This window comes from Scophthalmus maximus, chromosome 4 (assembly GCF_022379125.1).
Source record: "Scophthalmus maximus strain ysfricsl-2021 chromosome 4, ASM2237912v1, whole genome shotgun sequence".
In the NCBI taxonomy this organism is placed as follows: Eukaryota; Metazoa; Chordata; class Actinopteri; order Pleuronectiformes; family Scophthalmidae; genus Scophthalmus; species Scophthalmus maximus.
In genome coordinates, this window is record NC_061518.1 from 26995744 (window position 1) to 27021669 (window position 25926).

At 43.4% G+C, this 25926-nt stretch overlaps 2 protein-coding genes across 4 annotated transcripts; one reads left to right on the forward strand and one right to left on the reverse strand.

Annotated features, from left to right (window-relative positions):
* Positions 1–12143: 12143 nt before the first annotated feature.
* On the reverse strand, positions 12144–17744 carry LOC118302476 (kinesin-like protein KIF2A). Of its 2 annotated transcripts, none has more exons than XM_035628637.2 (2): positions 17614–17744; positions 12144–15350 (listed from the first exon to the last, which is right to left on the reverse strand). In XM_035628637.2, the coding sequence occupies exon 2, from the start codon at positions 15347–15349 to the stop codon at positions 13292–13294; it is 2058 nt and encodes a 685-aa protein (XP_035484530.1). In that variant the 5' UTR covers position 15350; positions 17614–17744; the 3' UTR covers positions 12144–13291. The 2 variants fall into 2 exon arrangements, with proteins under 2 accessions (XP_035484530.1, XP_035484531.1); XM_035628638.2 differs by having other exon boundaries at positions 17591–17710.
* Positions 17745–17883: 139 nt separating this feature from the next.
* LOC118302477 (E3 SUMO-protein ligase ZBED1-like) lies at positions 17884–23324 on the forward strand. 2 transcript variants are annotated; one of them, XM_047331574.1, is made up of 4 exons: positions 17884–17940; positions 21356–21463; positions 21640–22842; positions 22920–23324. In XM_047331574.1, the coding sequence occupies exons 2-4, from the start codon at positions 21388–21390 to the stop codon at positions 23249–23251; spliced, it is 1611 nt and encodes a 536-aa protein (XP_047187530.1). In that variant the 5' UTR covers positions 17884–17940; positions 21356–21387; the 3' UTR covers positions 23252–23324. The 2 variants fall into 2 exon arrangements, with proteins under 2 accessions (XP_047187530.1, XP_035484534.2); XM_035628641.2 differs by having other exon boundaries at positions 17891–17940; positions 21359–21463.
* Positions 23325–25926: the final 2602 nt, after the last annotated feature.

The following is a 25926-nucleotide window of genomic DNA, read 5'->3' on the forward strand; positions in this document are numbered from 1 at the left end:
AGAAGACGCGAAGCGGAACACTGCACGAGGCTTTAAAGACTATCTGGAGTTCATATCCTGGAGGCCTAGTTGAGTCATGACAGACAGGTGTGCAGAGCAGCAGGGTCAGGTGACATCAAGTGGACGGACGGGGAAGGACGAGCTCCAGAGAGTGGAATGGAAAACTGGGGGAAGTAGAAGACGAGTCGGCCGAGCTCACACCTCCGTCAACAACAGTCCTTCAATTCAACACGCTGCATCACGTCACACACTCAGACAATCAGTCACTACATCTGTCTGATTTTTTGTTCAGAAAACATGTAAAAAAAAATAAAGAATGAATTTGAATGAAAGAATTTCATGGATTCTTTCTTGCTCCATGTTCACTCTTTCCACCAAGTTCACTGTGAATCTGTCATCTGACAACAATGCTGCAAGAACATCCAGGATGAAAAGCAAAGTGTGCACGTGTCATAAGTCTATCACTAGACTGACTCGACTTCATCACCTGTGAGAACTGCAATGAACGAAGGTCCTGTTGTCACAGGTGTTGTTTCATCTCTATCAGTGATGGAAACTTCCCCTTCACCTGCTTTCACTCATCATGATGTGGAAACACTTTGTTTAAAAAGTCATTTTCATATGGAAGCGTTTCTTGTGTTTGTGTCAGTGACGGTGCGGCTCACAGGTGACTCAGCATTAACAGCTCTGTGTTTGTCCGTCACTCATTCCACTGCTGACGCTCTACAAAACATAAACACTTCCATGTTCTGCATCTGTGAAACACAATTTCAACATCCAAACTTCTTCTTTTTACTCTTTGGTGATATTTCCATGAATGAACTCTTCCTGACACGGGACAGGAAGCGAAGCCTTATATGGTTTCATCAGGGTGTTAATTATGCTAATGATCAAGCCCGGATTATCCATATATATAGAATTGGGCGAGTGCAGAATCATGCATTTATATTAATTCACATTCACGTGCCACAAAATGACAGATTTTAAGCAGCAACCAGTGAGGACCACTCTAGACAATATATGGATGTGAATATGTCACTCCTCATTGGTGCGCATAATTTTAAAATGGACTCATGCAGGATGTAAAGATATTTCTTGATATATGCTAATGATCAAACATTGAATTCAAAGTGTTGGTGAGTAGGACATACTGCAGGGAGATATTGATGCACATCTCAGTAAATAATAACCAGCAAGTATTCAGACAAGCCATAGTATAAATAGTATTTTACAATCAAAATGTATTTTAGGAAATCTGGGGGAGCCAGTTTGAATGGGCCTGATGGAGCTGATTACATTTATAATAAATATTATCTATAATTAACAGTTGCTATGGGCCTGATGGAGCTGATTACATTTATAATAAATATTATCTATAATTAACAGTTGCTATGCTTGAATTTGTCAGTAGAGGAGATGCTTGATGGTCAAAAAAATATTCTTTGTTTCTGTTTACATTCATTCTTAGACTGACTGTTGTGAAGGAAGGAGGATTTTGTAGTGGAGCACTGGGGTGTCAGGTGTAACTGTGTGGCTCAAGAGTCAGGTAGGAGGGGCCCTCAGCAGAATTTTGCTTGTCATATTTTCTAAAATATATATAAAATATAGACGTTTGCTCTCTGGAGTTTGATCATCCACGCTGTGAGAGCGGTACGTAAATCAACGCACATTCTGTTGTTCTTAATGTCACAGTTCAGACGTTTATATATATATACTGGAGGAGATTCAAACAAGTACAAAAAAAAAAAGAGAAGTGCAATTTTTTACGATTCAGGTGCAAAATATACATATATATATTTGGACGTGTTGCTTTGAGATTTGAGCATTAGTGGAAGGCCTTGTATAGCATTTGTCATGTTTTGGTCAAGCCTACATTTTTTCTGTAGTATGTACGGTAAGCATGTACTTTAGCTATATGTTCTTGTAAATCTATAGTGTTCATGTCATAGTAAATGTCACTTTCTTAACGTGTAAAGTCAGAGGAGGAGGGTCACTTCAAGAGTTGTCACCCTGGGGCACCCTAGGGTGTTAATCCAGGCCTGCTAATGATCCTTGTGCACGTTGGCTCAAATAAACACTGGTCGTTCACACACTTTTCTGAACCTAGAGTTGAACGTGTGACGTTCTTACGAACAAATGTACGATACAAGTATAATAAGATATGAAAATGTTCTTGTATGAGGCCCAGGATGTTTGTCTATAGTGCATATGAGGACAGTGTTTGTCTATAGTGTGTATGAGGACAGTTTACACTGTCTGATACAGGAGAAGCTATTCTAAATACCGCAGGATGTTCTGCCACCAGGAGCGGTTATTATGGGTGTGTCTTTTGTTTTTTCCTGTGTAAGCAAGCGTTGGGGGATGTACATTAATTCTATGTTCTTTTTGCAGGTAGACAGACCAGTATGCGCCCATTGTCGTTGATGATGATGAGGAGAAAATTGCAAATAAAATACATTATGTTTTCACAGAGGAACCTGAGTAGGTCACTCAACTATTATTAAAATAGTAATAACAAGTACTCTCTGCACTTTGTTGTTGACTCCCACAGAGCTGCAGGTCTGGCTTCTATATCGTGGTGAAACTATGGATTGTAAACCCGCTAACCACTACGCCACCGTGCAGCTCGCAATGGTTTATCATCTTTATTTATTTGTGTGAATGCTGAGTAAGCAGCAAATAGTAAATAAAGTATTAAAGTTTTAGCTTATCCACAAATTCTTGGATTTCAGTACTGTTCGCAGAGGTTTCTGACATGTATAGTTTGGCGTAGTATGACTTGAATTGGTCATTTATAGTTTCAGGATTCGTGGAGGTTGAGTCTGATGAAATACGAAATTCAGGAATAGCTCTACGGGCTGCTGCTTGCTTAAGCTGATGGCACAGTAATTTTCCCGCCTTTTGCTGGTAGTGTTTTCTTGGATTTAAGTAACAACTGTTTAGTTTGTCTCATGGAGAGGATGTCAAATTCATTTTTGTATCAATAGTCGTTCCTTAAAAAGTTCAGGTGTAGAGTCTTGGGCTAGCCTGTTATCAGTATCTAATTTCTGCTGGGTCAGTTCTGCAAGGCGCTTGGTTCGCGCTTTTGTCCTATGGGATGTGCACAAAATTATATGTCCTCGCAGGTAGGCTTTGAGTGACTCCCATATGCTAGTATACGACATTCCAGGAGTGCTATTGACCTCCAGAAAGAAGTTAATTTGTTCGGAGATTAATTTAGGAATAGCCATAAGCATTGAGGCATTGAGCTGTTTGGAAAAGACATGACTAGTTGGACAGTGCTATGTTATCTGCAAAGAGGTACAAATGAGATGGTCCTATGAAAAAAAAGTAAATTCTTGTGTATGAGAGGTGGACTGGTGAGAAAAATGAAAATTGTCTCGTAGTTGGGTTGGAGTGTCTCCACTGATCGACAACTTGTATGATTGCATGAACGACAAAATCAATGCACTGGAATTAGACATGGTATTGTTTCGTTTGGGGTTCGATCTGTCTAATGATGGTTGTAGCGTGCAATTGAATTCCCCCCCTAATATTAGCAAGTGTGAGTTGAGATCTGGGAGTTTCCCTATGAGGTCAGAGAAGAACTGAGGGTTATCCCAGTTTGGCCCGTACAAATTTAACAAGCACTACTAGGCTGCCATAAAGCTTTCCTGAGACAATAATGAATCGGCCATTGTTGTCTGGTGTTACACTGATTGGTGTGAACGGAACAACCGTCCTAATTAGTATAGACACCACTTGGGATCTGTCTCCAAAGTTGGATTGAAATAACTGCTCAATCCAGCATTTCTTTAGTTTGTTGTGTTCATCCGGTCGGAGGTGATTCTCCTGTAGTTACATAATATCTGTCCCCAGCGACTTAAGATGCAAGAAAACCCTGCTGCGCAGGATGTCGAATCCCCTTAAACCTGTGGCTTTAGCCATTATACTGATTTATTGCGAGAGAAAACGTTTGTGCAGGAAGTTGGATGTTTGCAAATGAAATAGAAGTCCCTATCAAAGAAGTGAATATAGGGAAGATTGTACACCTTTAGTTGCTTTATATTCAACATAAGAAACACACAAAATTACGAGTATATTGACCTTGGTTCCCTTTTCTGACCTGATCTCAACTACCAAGTCAGTCTTTTTCTGAGTATATAATGGATGTGTATTGCACTCCTTAGAGTGCATGATGTCATCAGTGATGTCACACACTGATTTTCTGCCACCTTTCTGCTTTTCAAAAATGTATTCACCAAAATATTTCTATCTTCTACAATGTTTACTTCTCATACACAATTTATACATAAAAAAAACTCCCCTGTTAATTAAACTCTCACAGTACAAAAACTCAAATATGTCCAAAACTGATTTCTCTGTCATCTTTTAACTTTATCCACAAAAAATTAAACTCATTAAACAAATTAAAAATGATTTCTCATTTCTGCATTTTCAACAATAGAAAAGAATAGAACTATATTGTCCATCAGAGTGGAAAATTGTCTGTGGCTCACAAGTGAATGAACAGAAGCATGAAGACTGACAGTCGTACGATACAAACAGCAATGACAGACGGGCTGAAATATTAAGCAGTTCTTTATATTTCTGCATTTTCAGCAAAGCTTTGCGATTTATTTCAGCTCTCAGCATTCACACGCATTTTCTGCAGGAAATGCATTTACTAGTTACTGGCTAAGATTGTGATAATGATGCTTTGAATACAGTAACTGTTTCCAATTGTGGATGTGTGCCTTTTTTAATGTGCTAAATGTCTCATTTGAAACTACATTAAAAAAAATTGTTACATTACCATTTTTCCTAATAGATTCAAAGATGGCCTTGGAAGTCTGCAGTTTCTAACAGCACTGCAGCAGCACCCTGGTGTGGTAGCCCCTATCCTATGCTACTCAGACAAGCTCACTGCTGCAGATATGGAGGCCCTCTTCAGTCCAGAACTAAGTCCAGCAGGAAGCAACAGGGGCCAGGAGGAAGAGAAAATGCTGGGATTTTAGGCCGATTATCTCTTTGACACTACAGGTTTAAAAATGTTCATCCGTTATCCAATATATATCCTAAAGTATCATATTAGGCTGGTGGTTAGCACTTTCGCCTCACAGCAAGAAGGTTCTGGGTTCGAATCCCGGTTCAAACCAACCAGTGCCTCTCTGTGTGGAGTTTGCATGTTCTCCCCGTGTATGCGTGGGTTCCCTCCGGGTTCTCCGGCTTCCTCCCACAGCCCAAAGACATGCAGAATGGGGTTAGGTTCATTGGAGACTCTAAATTGACCGTAGGTGTGAATGTGAGAGTGAATGGTTGTCCGTCTCTGTATGTGGCCCTGCGATAGGCTGGCGACCTGTCCATGGTGTACCCCGACTCTCGCCCAATGTCAGCTGGGATTGGCTCCAGCCCCCCGTGACCCTTAAATGGATAAAGTGGTAGACGATGGATGGATTGATGGTATCATATTAATAATATAATTTCGTGTTTTAAGATAATGCATTACGCTTATCAAAGCTACAATTTTGACTTTCTTTATCTTGCAGAAAAACAGACTAGTCTCTCTGGAAGATGTGCCTATGTTTGCCACAGGGCTGTCATCAATGCCACCTGCAGGGATAACACCAACACCATGCATTGAATTCATTAACAATTCACCATTCCCGATGGCAAATACATGTTCCAATAACCTGAGGCTACCACGTGGACTCATACTGAGAAACGGAAATGGATTTTGGTATCCATAATTCCCCAGGATTTGGGTGCATGTAATGCATTGTAAGTTAAATCAACAAATTGAAGAAGGGAGATTTTATCCATGTTTACATGAGGCCCTCAACTTTATGCCAAAAAAATGTGTTTCTATTTACATCTAAGCAAATGTTAAGAATATAAGTGTTGTGCCTGGACATTGGTGAAAGTACCATTTGTCTAAGCAATATAATTGATCAGTTATGGCTATCAAAATAATAAAATATGAATATCAAAAATGTTAACATTAAATAATAACTTTAATTAATATCAAAGTTCCTCCGGGCACCACCCTTCAAAGGAAGGTAAATGATAGCCAATAAATTGATTCAGTCTCATTTACAATATGCTAACTAGCAATTTGGAATTCTGGTTGATAAATAAATTTATAATTACCACCAGAATCACCACCTTGGTAGTTGGCAGAGGTTGAAGGATTTGGAGTTCTACCGGTCAGAGGTTGGCAATACTTACACTTATGCAACATTAAATAGACCAGACTACATATTTAATAACATTTATTTAAAAGACACGTTGAAACAACAATATCTAATCTAACAAACGAAATATATATAAGCCTGAGATTGTGTGGGTGTGTGTCTGTGTGAGAACACAGACTAGGTGGTTGTAAAGGTGAAAGGTCTAAGAAGTACTACAAACAAGATGGCGGTGAACAAAGAAACCCCAAAATGTCGGAATCAGAGGTGTCGGCTCGGCCACATGCTGTGCTTCTTTGATAAGGCCATTTGTTGCAGGACAAAGAGTTTCAGGTTAAGCGAGGGTTAGTCACAGGGTCCTAACACCAAAATAACCTTGCTTTTTGCCTGCTTATGGCAGTCCATCAATTTTGATGATGACGTTGCTCCAAATTTAATATATGGACATTTATTGGGGTGTGTTGCGGCAGTGCATAGCCATGTGGCTGTGCAGGCCGATGCGGGATCCGCAGATTTTGCCACAAGAGAGACAGGGGTCTGTGACACTGGAGGGTGTGGGCCCTGCAGCCCGCTGATGCATCCGAGCACGTCGGTGTATCCTCCTCTCTGTGGCTTGCTTCTGAAGGTAAGTAGTTCCCTGGTGCCAGGAGGAACTCCAGATATGGCGATCAACAGCCAGGGACTCAAGTGCTGTAGGTGGAATGTTGCACTGCTTCAGGAGGGTTTTAAGGTGATCCTTGTAGCGCTTTTTTGGACCCCCAGCAGATCTCTGGCCACCCAGGAGTTGCCAGTAGAGGATTTGTCTGGGGAGGCGGTGGGCGGGCATATGGATCACATGCCCAACCCAGCAAAGATGTTTCTGCGTAAGGAGCACGGCGCCGCTGGGTATGTAGGTCCGGTCAAAGATTTCATTATAGGGCAACCTGTCTTCCCAGGACACACCCAGGATCCTTTGCAGGTAATGGATATGGAAGGCCTCTAGGGTACGTATGTGCCTGTGGTAGGGTGTCCAGGTTTCCGAACCATACAGCAGTGTAGAGAGACAGACTGCCTTGTCTACACAGGTGCTTTGGTGGAGATGGTGAGGTTCCTGTTCTGGAAGACCCTGGAACTAAGCCTGCCAAAGGCAGTGGAGGCCAGACCGATGCGGACCCGGATGTCGTCATTGATGTTGCAGGATGGGGACAGAATGTTACCAAGGTGTGGGACGATGGCAAGGGGGTGACCATCAAGGGTGAAGGTTGGCACGTGTTTGGGGGGTGGACTCCTGCACGACTATCTGTGTTTTCTTGATGTTGACTTGGAGACCAATGGCGCTGTAAATGGAGGCGACCACATTTAGCGCACGCTGTAAGGATTCTGGTGAGTGGGCGAGGAGAGCCCAGTCATCCGCATACTGTAGCTCTGAGATGTGTTGTGTGGTGGTTTTGGTGAAGGCACCGAATGTTAAATAGGTTGCCATCCAGTCTGTACTGTATCTGTACACAGATAACCTATTGATAGATATAACAACAACATTAAGCGAACACACTGACTCAAATCAATACGGTACACTTTTAAGGTTAAACATTCCTATGATTAGCCTTGTTGCGTTATGCCCAAGTTAAATTACCAAGTCCATGGAAAAGAAAAAGAATAGTCCTTTTGGGATGCTGATTGTGTGTCCAGAAAGAGGCAGCAGTCGTGCTGTGTGGTTTCAGTGTCCTCCACAGTTAAATGCTCAACACTAACTCTGCTTGGTGGTTCCTGAGCTTGATCAGGTGACCAGACTTTGTGTCTGCCACTGATGTAAAACCAGACTTTCCAGCCTTGGTTGGTCCTTTGGCAGGTTCTCTCGTCGCTGCCTGTGGAAGTTGCAGCAGTCTGCTTCTGCAGGCCTGCATGGAGGTCAGGGTCCAAGAGCAGTGGTTTCTCCCAGAGGAGAAAGAGAGGTCTTTGCTCTCCGTTGAGAGGTTGGAGAAGAGTGTTGTCTCCTTGAAGTTAGAGGCAGGAAGAGAGTGAAAAGATGGTGTGCTGGGGATTAATGTGTCACGGCTGAACAGGAAGCAGGACCCAAATGCAAGGGTGATGAAAAGATATTTAATAATAAAAGAAAACCAACTACAACTAAAGGTGTCCAAAAATGCAGCAAACAAAGGCAATCCAAACACTGGAGCCAGGGGGAAAAATGCAGAAACAGACCTGGGCAAAGAGCAGGAACAGGCAGGAACAGACCGGGCCAGACAACATGAAAAAACAGACGATCCAACAACAGACAAAGGGAAGCACAGAGACTAAATACACACAAGGAGGGCAGGGCAATTAGAACACAGGTGAGACACATTAGGGAACAGGTGCAGACAATCACAGGGGCAGGAGACACAGGAAAAAAACAAGACACCAGAAACAGGACAGGAAGTGAAACAACACAATGAACTAATTCAAAATAAAACAGGAAATAAGAACACAAGATCATGAAAGAAACCCCCTCTTAAGGACCGAATTCCAGACGGTCCAAAAAAAAAAAAAACCTACACAGAGCAGGGTGGATGGAAGGGGGCCAGGACGGACTGAAAAAACTGTCACTGGGGAACTGGACAGGGGTTTTGCTGGGGGGTTTCAGCAGGCGTAGGAGCTCTGGGGGATGGCCCGGAGGCCTGGCATGCGGGCGTAGCAGTTCTGGGGGACGGCCCGGAGGCCTGGCATGCGGGCGTAGCAGTTCTGGGGACGGCCCGGAGGCCTTGCAGGCAGGCACGACAGTTCTGGGGGACGGCCAAGAGGCCTTGCAGGCAGGCACGACAGTTCTGGGGGACGGCCAAGAGGCCTTGCAGGCAGGCACGACAGTTCTGGGGGACGGCCCGGAGGCCTTGCAGGCAGGCACGACAGTTCTGGGGGACGGCCCGGAGGCCTTGCAGGCAGGCACGACAGTTCTGGGGGACGGCCCGGAGGCCTTGCAGGCAGGCACGACAGTTCTGGGGGACGGCCCGGAGGCCTTGCAGGCAGGCACGACAGTTCTGGGGGACGGCCCGGAGGCCTTGCAGGCAGGCACGACAGTTCTGGGGGACGGCCCGGAGGCCTTGCAGGCAGGCACGACAGTTCTGGGAGACGGCCAAGAGGCCTTGCAGAAAGGCACGACAGTTCCGGGGGACCACCAACGAGGGACGCGTCGATCGGCCCACCTACTTGCAAGAAGTAGCAGAGTTCGGCTGGACCACCGACGAGGGACATGGAGCAGGCGACGGTCGGACCACCGACGAGGGACGCGTCGATCGCCCCCCCAACCGGGGGCGTGGAGAAAGTGACGGTCGGACCACCGACGAGGGACGCGTCGATCGGTCCTTCGACTGCAGACGAGGAGGGGCAGACGTCGACTGGACCACCGATGAGGAACGCGTCGCTCGGTCCTTCGACTGGAGACGAGCAGGGGCAGACGTCGCTCGGTCCACTGACTGAAGACGAGGTAGGGCAGGCGTTGGCCAGACCACCGACGAGGAATGTGTCGATCGGTCCTCCGATGGAAGATGAACAGGCGTCGGCCGGACCACTGACGACGGACGCGTCGATTGGCCCACCGACTGGGGACGAGGGGGATTCGGCTGGACCACCGACGGGGAACGTGTCGATCGGTCCACTGACCGGGGACGAGGAGCAGACGTTGGTCGGACCACCGACGGGGAACATGTCGATCAGCCCACCGACTGGGGACGAGGAGGGTTCGGCTGGACCACAGACGACTGACGTGTTGATCGGCCCACCGACTGGAGACTTGGAGCAGACATCGGTCAGATCACCGACGGAGAACGTGTCGATCGACCCACCGACTGGAGACGTGGAGCACGGCTGGAGGCAAGCAAGCCGCAGGCCTGCCGGCATTGTTGGCCTGTTCTTAGCTCGAGCCGAATCATCCAAAAATCCCTGGAGTTCTCGTATTATGTCATAAAGCTCCTCAACTGAAACGCCACTCTTTCCCCTACCAAATGAGGACGAGGAGGAGCAGACGTCGGCCGAAGCACCGACGGGGAAAGTGTCGATCGGTCCTCCGACTGGCACGGAGGAGGAGCAGACGTCGGCCGAACCAACGACGGGGAACGTGTTGATTGGTCCTCCAACTGACGACGTGGAGACCAGCTGTACCCTCGGATCCCTGATGCTAGCAGGTCTGACGCTAGCCACCTGGAGTGCTGGCTGGATGCTAGCAGGCCTGACGCTAGCCAACTGGGGTGCTGGCTGGATGGCACAATGGGAGGCTGGCTGGATGCTAGCAGGCCTGACGCTAGCCAACTGGGGTGCTGGCTGGATGCTAGCAGGCCTGATGCTAGTCAACTGGGGTGCTGGCTGGATGCTAGCAGGCCTGATGCTAGCCAACTGGGGTGCTGGCTGGATGCTAGCAGGCCTGATGCTAGCCAACTGGGGTGCTGGCTGGAAGGCACACTGGAAGACTGGGTGGGGGTCCGGAGAATTCAAAAAGTCCTTGAGCCAGCCAGGCCTCTGGGAAACTTCCCTGCGTGCCATGCGCAGACACCCCTCCTTGTATTCCCATCCCATGTCTCTATTAAATTGTCCATGAATACAAGTCAGGGTGTAAATTAATTCACGAAGATCTAAATAAAAAAAAAAAATCACCTGCTGGGTCCATTTTGTGGTTGTATCGTTCGGTCACGGCTGAACAGGAAGCAGGACCCAAATGCAAGGGTGATGAAAAGATATTTAATAATAAAAGAAAACCAACTACAACTAAAGGTGTCCACAAAATGCAGCAAACAAAGGCAATCCAAACACTGGAGCCAGGGGGAAAAATGCAGAAACAAACCGGGGGAAAAATGCAGAAACAGACCGGGGCAAAGAGCAGGAACAGACAACATGAAAAAACAGACGATCCAACAACAGACAAAGGGAAGCACAGAGACTAAATACACACAAGGAGGGCGGGGCAATTAGAACACAGGTGAGACACATTAGGAACAGGTGCAGACAATCACAGGGGCAGGAGACACAGGAAAAAAAAAGACACCAGAAACTAGACACAGGACAGGAAGTGAAACAACACAATGAACTAATTCAAAATAAAACAGGAAATGAGAACACAAGATCACGACATAATGGGCCTGATGACCCCCTGGGGTCTGGGGCACACAGTGACCAATGGCAGCTGGAGCTTGGAGGAGAGCTCACACCATGGTGTGATAAGTGAAGCATTCTGGGCATCAGAGTTTCCAGTGTGTTCTTTTGTCTTTTTGAACAAAGGACCAAATGATCAGGTCCTCCATTTTGTGAAGCACTACATAAGCAAATGTTAGAATTAATTAATTAATCAATTATTTCCACAACAAATGAATACGAGTATGGGTAATCTTAAGTGTCCAAAGTTTTAATTACCAAATCAATGTTGTAGTTTCCCTATATAAACCAGTACAGTGAAAAATAAAATGGCTTAAGAGCCTTGCCTTAACACATTACATTTGTTGTACATTTTCCTAGGGCAGGAGCAACAATGTTCATAGAATGCTTTGCCTTGTGCTTAGATTGAGGAATATTAATTTTTGTTGACACTTGTTATTTATGCCCATTGGCTGTTGTCCTTTTAGGTTTTCAGTTGCACTTAACAAATAAACCCACATTTATAGTCTATCACTGTATAGATCTGAGCTGGTATTGTGCTTAAACAAAACCAGAGTAATACGGGACTCAGGAAATGCTTGTATTTCTGTTCCTTTAATGGCAAATCCAGTCCCTTGAACCAAACCTTTGATATCTTTAATAAAACATCTATATAGGGGAAATCTCATTAGAACAAATGTAGGCTCCAGCGAAGGAGCGTTTTCCAACATTAGTTTTCAAGTACAATGTGGATACAATTTATGCAGCTGTACTTAACTAAATGTTTGAATGGTAAATTTGTGATGTAAGGTAGGCTATAATGTATAGCAAACAGGTCACTAGAGAAATAAAGACACTGTGAACGAGAACCCCACGCGAACAAGGCTATTAACATAATTAATTGAAACAATTGGTTTTATTGATTTAGAAAATCCTTTTATTGCTTACACTACAGAAAATAGTCCACTATGGTCAGAATAACTTCCTCCATGGCAACGGTAATTATGTAGCTCTGTGGCCAAACTTCTTCTCGTCTTGACTGGAATCTTTCCGGACATTAACCATTACTCCAAAGTTCCCTGCTCTCCACATACATTCTAAGGATTGTTGAAAAAGTATTCCAAAGAGTAGTATGTAACTGTTTGTAGAGTTGTAGACATCTATATCAGCGGATTGATATGACAGGAAGTGATTGATCAAAACAATGTCAGTAGCAACAGTCTGTTACCCATAGGAACAGTGAACTAGAGTAAGTCGTCCCATGCAGTTTTTCTGCAGTGTCAAGCGGGCCCTCACTCACGTGTCGCAAGTTATGGCATGTTGCGCGTCCCCATACATGATGGGTTGAGTGCTTGTAGATCAGATGATGTTTGGCACATAAGTCATACTTTCTGTTGTCAGTAGGTGGCGCTATGACCATGGCTCAGTATTGACATGCAGATGTTTTTTCTGGCGGGACTGTTATCATTCCTGAGAAAGTTGGTGAAGATATGACCACATATGGTTACGTTATGACGTGTGAGGTTCGATGCAAAAATGGCTGACTTCCGGTTGGACGGGGCTAATGGCTCCCAGAGGCTTTTTTGTAGGTTGTCACATGACACATATGCATACCAAATTTTGTTCATCTACATTAAATTTGAAGGTTGAGGTCTTGACTTTAAAATGATACAGGGGGCGCTAGGGGGCCATTTTGCCACCTTACAACCGTCTACACTGATTGAAGATGTGCATAAGAGGTCGCTCATTATTTCGGTCAGTTGGTCAGTGAAGATCGACCAGTTTATCCTTTTTCCATCCTTCATGTTTTGGCCCATGACACCAACACAACAACCGACACGTGGGAAAAGGAGGGATGAATTATGTAATAAGGTTACAATGATTTGCTCCAGGTCTCGCACAACAAATGCAACTCCTTAAGCCTGTTGATACATCAGTCAATTTATTTGTGGTTTAACAGCTGACCTCAACAGCCCAAGTTGTGCCAAAACATTTAGTGGACATGTTTCCGTATGTGCCACTTACATCTCTTTAGCCTCCAGTCACTAAAGAGCACGTGGTCTCTTGGAAGTGATCTGCTTACTGGCTTGCTCCTCCTCCTGGAGTGCAGAGCGGAATGACTTCACTCCATCTCGGAGCTCAGTGAGGATTTCTATCTTCTGGTCTAGGATCTGCTCCAGTTGAGTGGTGTATGACTCCACGTCATAATCCACCTCCTCTGTCATCCCCAGCAGCACCTTTTCATCCTCCTGCCACCAGATAGATTCCTGGAAAACAGCTCGGTGGTCCTCCAGGACCTGCTCCTCCATCTCCACTAACTGAGAAACTGCCTCATGGAAGGTAAACAGCTGGGGAGACACCTCCTGCTCACAGAGTAGTTTAAGGTCGTCTCTCTGCAGCGGGATATTTAGCCACTCCTCGTCCAAAAGATCCAGGTTATTGACAGCGGGGATGTTGGGTCGACCCCCCTCCATCTCTTGGTTGGGGTCCACCCTCAGCTCCTTGACCCTGTTGGCATAGCGTAGTGTGTTGAGTGTATTCTCACAGGACGTCATGCCAGGAGAGATAGTTGCAATCATGCATGTGCGTGAATTTTCCCCAATGAAGGAATCTCTCAGGACCTGGGTCAGCTTACTGCCTCTGAATGGAGTGTGAGGCTTGTTACGGCCAAGAGCCCTGATGCACTCCTTCAGCGCCAGCAGGCTTTTGTTGATCTCAGCTCCCTCCAGGCTAGTTTGGCGGTCGGCACTCGATGTATCTGCCCCCCTCTCGTTTCCCGCAAGGTCGATTAGGGAGAACTTGCCGTGCATCTTCCCTTTCCTCCGAAGAATGATCTGGAATACAGCGTGGCTGCGGGATGAATGCGCATTGGCTGACGTCTGCCCTGATGTTCTGCAGCTGTTGCCCACTTCTATGAGTTTCAGGACATCGTCTGTGCACTTAACCTCCTTCTCCTGAAGCCCCACAACATGAACTTGCTGTTTCCTGTCCTCCAGAACCCTCAGCTTAGCTTTACAATTCAGCAGGTCAAACACCTTTTCACAGTATATTTCAAAGAAAGTTGCACACACTTGGAGATCTAATTTTTTGTAGTTGGGTTTCTTCAACATGAGAAATACATCCTGTGCAGCTAATGCATAAATTCCTTTAGAGCAGTCTTGGTTCTTCCCAGAGAAATCTCCACCCATAGTATGTGTTTTTCCACTGCCCGTCTGTCCATAAGCAAAGCAGGTGGCCATGCCTCTCTCAAAAATGGTCTCCACGAGAGGTCTGGCAGTGAACGTGTAAACCATCTCATTGGTGGTGCTGTCATCAAAAGCATAGTCGAAGCGAAAGGTCTGGTTCTCCAGGTAGCGGGTCAGGTCCACTTTTTGTTTAGGTTCATGGACTATCACCACATCCTTACTGGGGATGGTGATCACATCCACATCCTTCATAGCCAACTCTTTTTTGTTGAGTGGACGTCTCCTCACACAAACACATATTCTGTGCTCGTCAATCAAATCTGCTGTGGTCAGGGGCCGGTTGTCTAGATTGGCTTGGAAATCTCGGATCATGTACTTGATCTCATAGTTAGGAATAGTTGTGTCCCCCTCCTGAGCTCTCTTCTCCCTGAGATCCTTTTGCTGGAGCCGATGCCTCTCTCTCTTCTCCTGCAGTTTCTCCATCTCCTTCAGACAGTTTGACTTCCTCCGTACAATCTGCAGCGGCTGTTGTGTCTGAGCTTGATATGGCTGTGCAGGATGCTGGGATCTGGCCTGGGTCGGAATCACTTTATTATTCCCGGACGGACTGTCATTCTTATTAGGTGCTTTCATAACTCGGTTCTTTGTGGTTTTTATGACCTTCACACATGTGTGTGTAGGGGAGGGTGGAGTTTCTGGACAAGGGGCATTCTCCTCATCTGGAGCCACATATGGGTTTAGTGAAAATATACTCCCCAAGTCAATCTCTTTCCCTTTTGTGTCTTCATTTTCTATCAACTCCACTGTGATGCTCTCATCCCCATTCAGCACCGTAACCATTGCCTGGTGTATACGTCCATCACCGTGCTTTATCTCAACATAAGTACCAACGACAATTTTCCCCAAAGCAGACGCCATTCTACATTAGAACAGAAGAGAATAGAAAAGAATAGAAAATAGAACTTTACTGTCCATTGAGTGGAAAATTGTCTTCAGCTCTCCAGTGAACGAACAGATGTCATGAAGACAGACTATAGTAAAAGACATGCAGCAATGACAGACAGGGTTCTTTACCTAAACAAATAACAGAAACAGGACTAATGACGTATTGTAAGCCTGGAAAATGCAGCTTCTTGTGTTTAGCAGTCTCTGGTTGGAGAGGAAGCCAAAGATTTGAATAAATATCTGTGAACTTAAAATTCCATTTGTCTTTTGTATTTATAGTCATAACTATTACTATTATTATTATACATTCATGTGGCATAACTTTAGCATACATATTTTGATAGCCAAGTTTGTTCCAAAAAATAGAGATGCATATAAGAACAATGGCATTGTTGAATTGCTGTGTTATTTTTATTTTTGATATTCCAAACCATCACAGTCAATCTACAACTGACTCAACTAGAAGAAAATGTACGCAGTGGGAATTAGCAGGACAGACTGATGTTTCTTATGCTTCTTTTTATGGTTGAATGTGTTCTGGTGAATAAACAGTTAAAGGAGTAAGTGATTTTTCGAGAAAGCTTGTGTCTGTCTTTGCTGTTGTGATTTTACTGCTCTGGCCTGGCCGCAAACCTGGGACCTCCTGTATGGGAGTCCAACACGGTAACCTTTAGGCGAAAACCACAAAGTTGCAGCGCCACCCACTAGCACGTCTCTTAAGCTGTCGAGTTACAAACTGCACTTGCATTGTTGTGAGGTGCGGTCTGCAACACTTTTTCCCCGATTTACAGAGCCAGGGCTGAGCCAAAAAAACCTTTTTGGGCACACACAAGAGCGACAACTATGTTGAGGAAATTTTTGCGGATTTTTGTATTGCTTTAAAAATCGTTTACTTCCCCTTTAAATGTGTCGGTTTCTTTTCAAAGTAGGCCCTTCATTGTAATATGTCTTGAATATAAGTTTGGTTCACTATTTTGTTGTCCCCCTCTCTATGCTCTAATTTACACAGACATTGATGCACTATAAAAATAAACATTTGTTCTTATTTGTCTTTTGTGCCAATTGTTTGTAATTCGGATTAATTCAAAATAAATCACTCAGATGTTGTCACTTTTATCACAGTTGTTTTACCTGTAACATGTCATTGTAGCCAGTTTGAGTTATAACATGGTGCCACCACACCCTAACAGTGTGTCTGTATTATTAAAATTGCAGAAGAGCTTAATCTAAAAGCTGTGACCCTGAGAGCACGGCAGCCTCAGATTTTACGTAACTCTTCCTAAGCCATTGATCCGTTGGGGAGTTGAGACTCGTCGGTTGCCTTGGATTGACTCGTGCACACTAATTTTAAAAAAAAATCCACAGTACTCCCGTGTAAAAGACAGAAATATTTACCCTACAGTTTATAAATCCTTACAGGAGTATCCAACCCCAAGTATTCCTCATACAGAAAAGTGTACTAAGATAAGAAAACTGTTTGGCTCGGTCGGTCCTTGAAATCAACTGAACTATCTAGCTAACTTCAAAGCAATGAACTTACAAACATCAAAGCCACTAATAAACGTCAAGCCATGCAGAGAGCTATTCCTCTTAAAGTGTCAGTAACATGGTTACCTATTTAAACAGAAACTTAAATATTGCTGCCTTTAACAAACATTGTTCTTAAACGTACTACTAGTACTAGTAGTATTACGTACTAAAAAAGATTTAAACCGCACTTATTTAAACTAAACATGAACATGTGGAGGTGTAACTTGGCTCCCACAGATCCTGTCAGGCAGGAGTATTATTCCTTTTTTTTGACTATAGTATGATTAAATATATTGATCAATTTCATCAAATTTTGATGCATTTTGTACTATAAAATACTTCTGTTACAACTATCCATTTCATGAAGTGGATACATCAAAATTACCATTGTGTTTTGTTTTACCTTGGGTAGGGGTATCTGAAAAAACTAAAGCCCTTTTGAGGGTTTGTGCCTGTAGTAACTCTGCCCCGCACTTTGAATTAAAATTTCGCCCCCATCCTAACCCTAACTCTAACCCAATTTAAATTAAACGCAGCATTTTAAATGCTTTGAAAGTGTAAAAATCAAATGAAGTAAGATGTAACATTGTTGCCCCTCATCTTTGGAAGTCAAGGAGCCATGACAATACGCCTGCGCAAGCAGTGAACCAATCAACGAGCTAATTCTTATCGTTCTGTCGGTACCTTTTTGTCAGCCTCAGACATACCTGAGAAATTGTGCTCGTCTTACAGGTTGGTGGTCTCGGTCCAGTTTTTTACTTTCAAATGTGGTCAAGTAACTCAGTGTCTAGCCTCTGTGTCTGCTATATTTCAAATGACAGTATTCACTACCTTTCATGCGATGGATTACAGATCACAGGAGTGTGTGCCTTTGATCATTTGATCATTGCATCAATGGCGATGACATCAATAGCGATGACATCAGCATCATAATGAAATATTTTGATTTGCATCATTGTAGAATGTTTGGATTAGATTTTTGTTTTTATTTGCTTCACTAAATTGTTCCCCTTCACCTACACACACACACACAGGTAATGCTTCAGACAAACTACACGATTTTCAAAATTGCTGACCCATTTATACTATACAACTTGCTATCTTTTAATTGTAAGGCTTTCAGTCGTTGTGCTGTTTGCACTTCGTGACTCATCCGTAACAGGGGTTTCTCTCTGGTCTCCGAAGTACGTTTTCACGTCTCCACACGCAAGAAGTCACACTGGAAATTATGCGATACATGCGTGAAATAGGAATTGTTTGTCACTTTCACGATGGACGTCAGAAAGAAACTGTGATGTTCAATATATTGCAGACTACACTTACGTTGAAAGGTCAGAAAAACAGAAAGTAGTTTGAGCGGATCATTTCTACTCTGCATGCTCGCAGAACGGGATCCGAGAGTGTAAAACCATGCTAGCGAGCAAGCATTTGTGCTCCCTGCGTGCAGGACTGCATATATTCTGCGCGAAGATTTGTCCAGAAAAATGGAAAATGAAAAGGCAGAACTGTCCCGCCAACCTTTGAAATAAAAATTCTGCCACTGCACTAACCCCCAACTACAATCCTAAACCGATTTATATCGATTTTAAACACAGCATTTAAATGCTTTAAACCTGTAAAATCAAAGAAAATACATGAAATGTTAAATTGTTTCCCATCATCTTTGGAATTCTGGGAGATGTGACAATATGCATGTGCAAGCATAGGTCCACCTCTGTGTCTGCTAGTGATGTTACCCGTGACACTAAAGCTCTGAGGCGCATGTCAAAAAGATTTACAGATTTTCAGTGAAGCTTTGTATCCGAGATTGATTCGTGACAAAGTTTTGTTGACACACACCCATGTGACTGACTGAGCTTGTCATGGACCCCGCAGCAAAGAGAGGACGATCTGTGATGTGGGAACACTTTAATTTGAAATCCCCCATGAGGTTGACGATATACATTTGGCTTTTGCTGTGTAGCCTAATTCATGACTTAAATATCACACTTGGCATTTGGCTATTATACGGCTCTCCAGAATATGGAAAAGGCTATAGTTTAAATGGACAATATAGCCTACCTTGATAGTTACTGCTGAAAATGATTGTTACCCATGCGCTTGACAGCTGCTTTGTTCTGATTCACATCTTTCATATCATTCAAATATCCTAATGCACCCATCGCCAATTGGCATGTTCTGTTCTTCTGTTAAATTCAATTCAATTTTATTTGTATAGTGCCATATCACAACATACATTGTCTCAAGGCACTTTACATCGTGAGGTCAATATTACAATATTACAGGGAAAACCCAACAAATCCCACAATGAGCAAAGCACTTGGCGACGGTGGAGAGAAAAAACTCCCTTTTAACAGGAAGAAATCTCTAACAGAACCAGACTCAGTTGTGGGCGGAGATTCTGTCTCGACCGGTTGGGATGAGGAGAGAAATGAGGAAGAGAGGAGAGGTGGGCAGAAAGAGGGTGGGAGGAGAGACAGTAGGAGAGAAGAGATAGAGAGAGGACAGTTGTACAACCGCCGCTTTAATCTCTACCAGACTGATACTTATAATCAAAAAATACAATTATGTTGTTGTTTTTATTAGTGATGATATTAATATTAATAATTACAACAATAATAATGACGGGTTTGGGTCCTGCAGCTCTGGGGTCAGAGATACACTAGGAGAGATAGAAAACACAAACAGAGTTAGTGACATGTACTGTAAACATATCGGGGGATAGGGGGGTAGTATAACAGTTGCTTTAATTTCTACCAGACTGATACTTATAATTAGTGAAAACTGATACTTATAAATACAATGATGTTATTAATAATAATAATAGTAATAACAATAATGACGGGTTTGGATCCAGCAGCTCTGGGGTCAGATCTACTAGGGGAGAGAGAAAAGAGAGTTAGTGACATGTAATGTAGATACATGGGGGCAGAGAGAGAGAGAGAGAGATTGAAAAAAGTGGGAGAAGGAGAGAGATATAAAGAGAGAGAAAGAGGGAGAAGGAGAAAGATGCTCATGATATAAGTTCCCCCAGCAGTCTAGGCCTATAACAGCATAATAAAGAAATGGTTTATTAAACACCTGAGCAGTTCTAACTATAAGCTTTATCAAAAAGGAAGGTTTTAAGTTTAACTTTAAATGTAGGGAATCTGCCTCCCTGACACAAACTGGGAGCTGGTTCCAGAGGAGAGGGGCCTGGTGGCTGAAGGCTCTGCCTCCCATTCTACTTTTACAGACTATGGGAACCACAAGTAGTCCTGTATTTACAGAGTGAAGTGATCTATTGGGATAATATGAAACTAGGAGCTCTGTAAGATATGATTGAGCTTGATTATTAAGGGCTTTGTAGGTTAGGAGCAGTATTTTGAATTCTATTCTGAATTTTACAGGAAGCCAATGCAGAGATTCTAACACTGGAGAAATATGATCTCTTTTTCTAGTTCCTGTCAGAACTCGTGCTGCGGCATTTTGGATTAGCTGGAGACTTTTCACAGACTTATTGGGGCATCCTAGCAGTAATGAATTACAGTAGTCCAGTCTAGAAGTAAAAAATGCATGGACTAGTTTTTCAGCATCCTTTTGAGATAGGATGTTTCTATGTTCTTGACTATATGATCAGATAATGTTTCTCTGAGGAAGTAAAAAATTATAGGTAATCCAGGCCTTTATGTCTTTAAGACAATCCAGAAGTTTGTCTACCTGATTAGTTTCATCTGGCTTTATAGATAAATACAGCTGGGTATCATCAGCGTAGCAATGGAAATTGATGTGGCGTTTTCTTATAATATTGCCTAAAGGAAGCATATATAAAGTGAAAAGTATCGGTCCCAGTACAGAACCTTGTGGTACTCCATGTCTCACTTTTGTATGAATGGAAGATTTGTTATTAACGTTAAAAAACTGAAATCTTATCAGATAAGTAGGACTTAAACCATTCTAGTGCTGTTCCTTTAATCCCAATGTGTTCTAGTCTCTGTAACAGAATTTTGTGATCGATGGTATCAAATGCAGCACTAAAATCTAAAAGGACGAGAATAGAAACATATCCACTGTCTGAGGCCATGAGAAGGTCGTTGGTAACCTTCAGTAGTGCTGTTTCTGAACTATGATGTTTTCTAAAACTTCACGCAGACTATTCCTGTGTAAATAGTCACATAACTCGTTAGCAACAGTTTTTTCAAGGATTTTAAAGATAAAGGGGAGGTTTGATATGGGTCTATAGTTAGCTAAGATATCTGGGTCTAAATACGGAATCTAGAAAAAAGTGGCAGACATCAATCTTCGCATACTCTCACATATTTATTTTACCAAATTGCAGCATTTATGGTAGCCCTATATTCTGTTATCAGGCTACCACGCACTACACTATGATTTCATACATTACAGTAGGTTATTCTTTACTAATTATTATCTTTCCTTTTTTTGGTTCTGTATCTGATTTGCTCTCAGCAGCTGGCCTTTAACAACAATATACGTCCTCGATGTTGAGGCACTTTCGTGCAAAGCATGAGAAACCCGCTCCCTCTGTCCAAGCTGCAGTCGAGAGCCAGGGTGAAGGTAAACGTTTCTTTTCTTCAGTCGTTCATTTTCAAGTAGTTAAATGTAGTTTTACATTGCTGTTCCTATTATCAATTCTGTGAACTCTCTCAATATATATCTGTCTATGCATGTCTCTCACACATTTCAATAGCCTACATGCATATAATATACATGATGCTTTTGTTGTATTGTAGGAAACCGAAAGGAGAGGATTGATGAGGTCTTGGTTAGCATGATTGTGAAAGACTCACAGCCTTTCTCCATTGTGGATGACGATGGCTTCAAATATTTGGTGAGCATTTTGGATCCAACTTACATTCTACCGTCAAGGCAAACTTTGAAGAAAATGGTGGATACAAAGTTCACTGAGGAGAAAGAAAAGGCCAAAGAAGAAGTGCTGAGGGCTACGGGCATCAGTTTAACCTCTGATATGTGGACGACGGTCCATATGGATTCATACTTAGCTGTCACCTGCCATTTTGTTGACAGCCAAGATAAACTGTCCACTGTATTACTGGGAGTAGGGCAATTTTCGGGGTCAAGTACAGCTGCAAACATTGCTGCTGTCAAAACAGCCCTCATGGAGGAATGGGGGATTAGATCCAAGATCAGATGTCTTGTCACAGATGCAGCTGCAAATATGATTGCATGTGCAAACATTTTACAAGTGAGACATACTATTTGCATTGCCCATGCTCTCAATCTGGTGGTTATAAAAGCTATTGATTTCCCAGGGTTTGATGAAATCAGGGGGAGGGCAAGGAAGATCGTTGCCTATTTTAGATCAAGCACTGTGGCAAAAGAGAGGCTTGGGACATTCCAACAGCAGATGGGAAAACCTGCTCATAAGTTGCTGCAGGAGGTGGACACGCGCTGGAACAGCACCTATGACATGCTGGCCAGACTTTATGAACAGCGTGAACCAGTTGGGGCTGCACTGGTCTCACTGATGACTGATTTGCCCCCGCTGTCCTCAACTGAGTACCAGAGCATGTCAGAGTGCCTTTGTGTACTGTCTCCGCTGAAAGAGGCAACTGTGGAACTTTCAGCAGAGAAAACTGTCTCGGGCTCAAAGGTCATTCCTCTCATTCGCATGTTGAGGCATGTCATTACAACAAATCAGCAAGAAGTGACCGATGACAAGGCAGCGCAGCTCTGCACAAATCTTTTGGGGCTCATGTCTGAGAGGTTGTGTCATTATGAGACTGCTAGCCAGATGACCCTCGCCACACTGCTAGACCCACGCTTCAAGACAATGGGATTTTGTAATCCCTCTTATGCCCAGAATGCAGTCAAAAGGCTCACTGCTGAATGTGCAGCTAAGGTCAGAGACACTGCAGCACCTAACACAACACCAGAGCCTGCAGAATCCTCTTCAGCAGCTGCAGATAACCCAGGTATGGCTCTGAGTTCATTATTGTCATATTGTTTTGTAGAACAATATGAAATACTGTGTAATTTGTTGCTATTTCAGGGACAGGCCTGTGGGATCTATTAGACCAACGAGTTATGGAGACCAGGAAGGTGAAGAGTGCAACTGCAAATGCCACCGTTGAAGTTCAGCGCTACCTGAGTGAACCAAATATCACTCGTTCAGAAGATCCTCTTCAATTTTGGGCCCAGCACAAGCACATTTACCCCCATTTGTACATGCTGTCCCTGTGCTATCTATGTACCCCTGCCTCTTCTGTGCCGTGTGAACAGGTGTTCTCCAAGGCTGGGGAAGTGGTCAGTAAGAAGAGGAATAGACTCAGCCCCAGCACAGTGGAGAAAATCCTCTTCTTGAATAAAAACCAAACCACTTAAGTTCCTAAACACTGCCAATCAACACAATAAACTTCCCCCTGACCTGTCCACAAGCACTATTATTAATAAAATATTCCCATTCCACTGTCTCTGCTTCCCAATGTCTTTCCCACTGTTTCTCTGGGGGACTTTGCCACCTCACGCTACCTCAGCAGAGCAACCAACATCAAAGACCCCACTCACTCTGGCCAACACCTCTTCCAACTGTTGTCCTCTGGGAGGCGCTACAGATCGGCCAAGACATGCACCTCCAGATTCAGGAACACACTTTGAACAAAAAAAATCCCATAAGCACTGTCACCCAATCATGTAAAGCAGATTTTTATCTATTTATTCTGGTTTTTAATACCTTCACGCTCTTTGCTCTATGTTTTTAGTCAATGTGTGTTTTTGTAATTTTATGGTTAAACAGAATAGCATTGTAATTTCATTGTATGTATTTACAATGACAAAAAAGTCAATTCAATTCAATTCTACAAATTTCAAATCACTTTAAGCACCAGTCCCTCAGTTCTAACACTTCTTACAAGGCCTCCATAAGCCTTGACTATTTGAGCTACAGCACATTGCTGGTCTGTAGGCCTACAGATTCACTTAAATAATGTGCGTACGCGTGTGTACACCTGCAGTTATTTACTCCCTCCATGTGGGAGCCAAGTTACATTTACACATGTTCATTTTTAAGATCCAACATGCAAAATGTTACCTTTAATGTTTTGAGTTGCTTAGAGTAAGAAATGGAAGGGATTTTTCTCAAATGTATTTATTAATAATTTTTATTAGTTCATTCATTCATTCATTTTTGCGTCGAGATTCATGTGTTGGTCAGTAATGAAACATTTTGCAACAGCGCTTTCCTTAACTTTCACCAGCAGAGGTCCGCATCGAGCTCTGATTTTAAAAGCTTCGAGGGATTAACCTTTTTTTCCGGTAACACTTGTGATGAAATTTTGTTCTGGTAAAAAGGGTGGAGAGAAAAGTTCTGGGGCTGTTAGTGTTAACCTGGTGAAAAAGGTGAGTCTTAAACATAACAAAATGTGGAAAACGTTCAGTATGCACTGTAAAAAATTGTAGAAGTCAATTCTGCATGCATTAGAGGCTCTGTATTGGCTTGTGAGACAGACGGTCGCACTCTGGCAATGTTGTTAAGATTATGAATAAACAGTCTTTGTTATGTTTTTTTACGGGGGGTCCAAAGCTTAAATCTGAGTAAAAGATAACTCGAAGAGTTTGGACTCGTTTACTGGGGTTAAGAGCCTGTGCTTGGAGTTTCGTACCTAGTTTGTCTTTCTGGGCTTTGGTACCGATAACTAAAACTTCAGTTTTGTCCTGGTTGAGCTGAAGAAAATGATTTGCCATCCAGGACTAGATATCTAAAATACAGTTAAAAAGGGCATCTACAGGCACTGAGTCATCAGGAGACACAGCAATGTAGAGCTGTGTGTCATCAGCATAGCTATGGAAATTTATGTTGTGCCTCCTGATGACATTTCTGAGTGGCAGCATGTAGAAATTAAAAAGTGTAGGGCCTAGAATTGAACCTTGGGGAACACCACATTTCAGTTCATAGCTTTTGGACGAGCATTCATCAATGCTAACAGTAAAATTTCTATCAGATTTGAACCAATTAAAAACAGTACCAGTTTGACAGCATGAGGAGGAAGAGGATCCGGACCAAGATGACAATGTGGGTCGGGTTACATCAGTAAACAACCAAGGCTAGGGCTGATGAATTAGAATTTGACTAAAAGTACCTGCAAAAACCGCATCACTCTTTCATCTCCTCTCTCGTCACTCGACAGATGTCACATGATTAGTTGCTTTTACTGGTTGTGGGTTGTTATTTACCTATCGTGTCTAGGAGTCGAGGAAACTAACAATTAAATAACCCCGGGGGGAAACCAAGGGAAAGGCGGAAACAGTTCAAGGATAAATCAAGTAATTTCACCAAAAAGGTGAAAGACAAATATTTCATCAAAAAGGTTAACTAAGGAGCAAAGCTTTTACACCAACAAATATACTTGGGAGTTGGTCCTGGGTCCTTAGGAACTGGGAGAATGTATTATAGAAGGTCAAAGGTCGCTTAACAAAGTGGAAATGGTTCAAATGTCGTACAGAGGTTGCGTGCTCATCACAAACAATCGGGTTTCATCCACTCTATGGCACTCCCTGTCATGTGTCGAACCCCCACTACACCTGCTAGCCAAGATTCAGGCTTTTTTTGTGGATTATTTCTGGGACAATCTCCATTGGGTCCCCAGAGTGTCCTGTTCCTCCCAAAGGACGAGGGAGGACAGAAAGGGCCTGATTCACCTGGGCAGCAGGGGGGCTGCTTTCCATTTCCAGTTCCAGCAGCGGTTCCTGTAGGCCGCTGGGCTGCATCATCCTGAACGAGTTGGGTGGACTGGGACTGGATAGGTCACTGTTCCTTATGGATCTGAGCCAGTTGGATGTCAGGACTCTACGTGGATTTTATTGTCGATTATTTAAAATGTGGAGCCTGTTGAAAGAGGAGAACTTGGACCTCATGACTCGTTATATTGGTTGCTCCGTCTATGGGACCCGTCTGGATGCAGGCTGTCAGGTAGGGGCGACTCTCATCAGGCGGTTCTGTTCTGCTAAGATGGTGACTCTTGGTCATGTGGTTCACTGTGTAGGCACTGAGATGGACAATG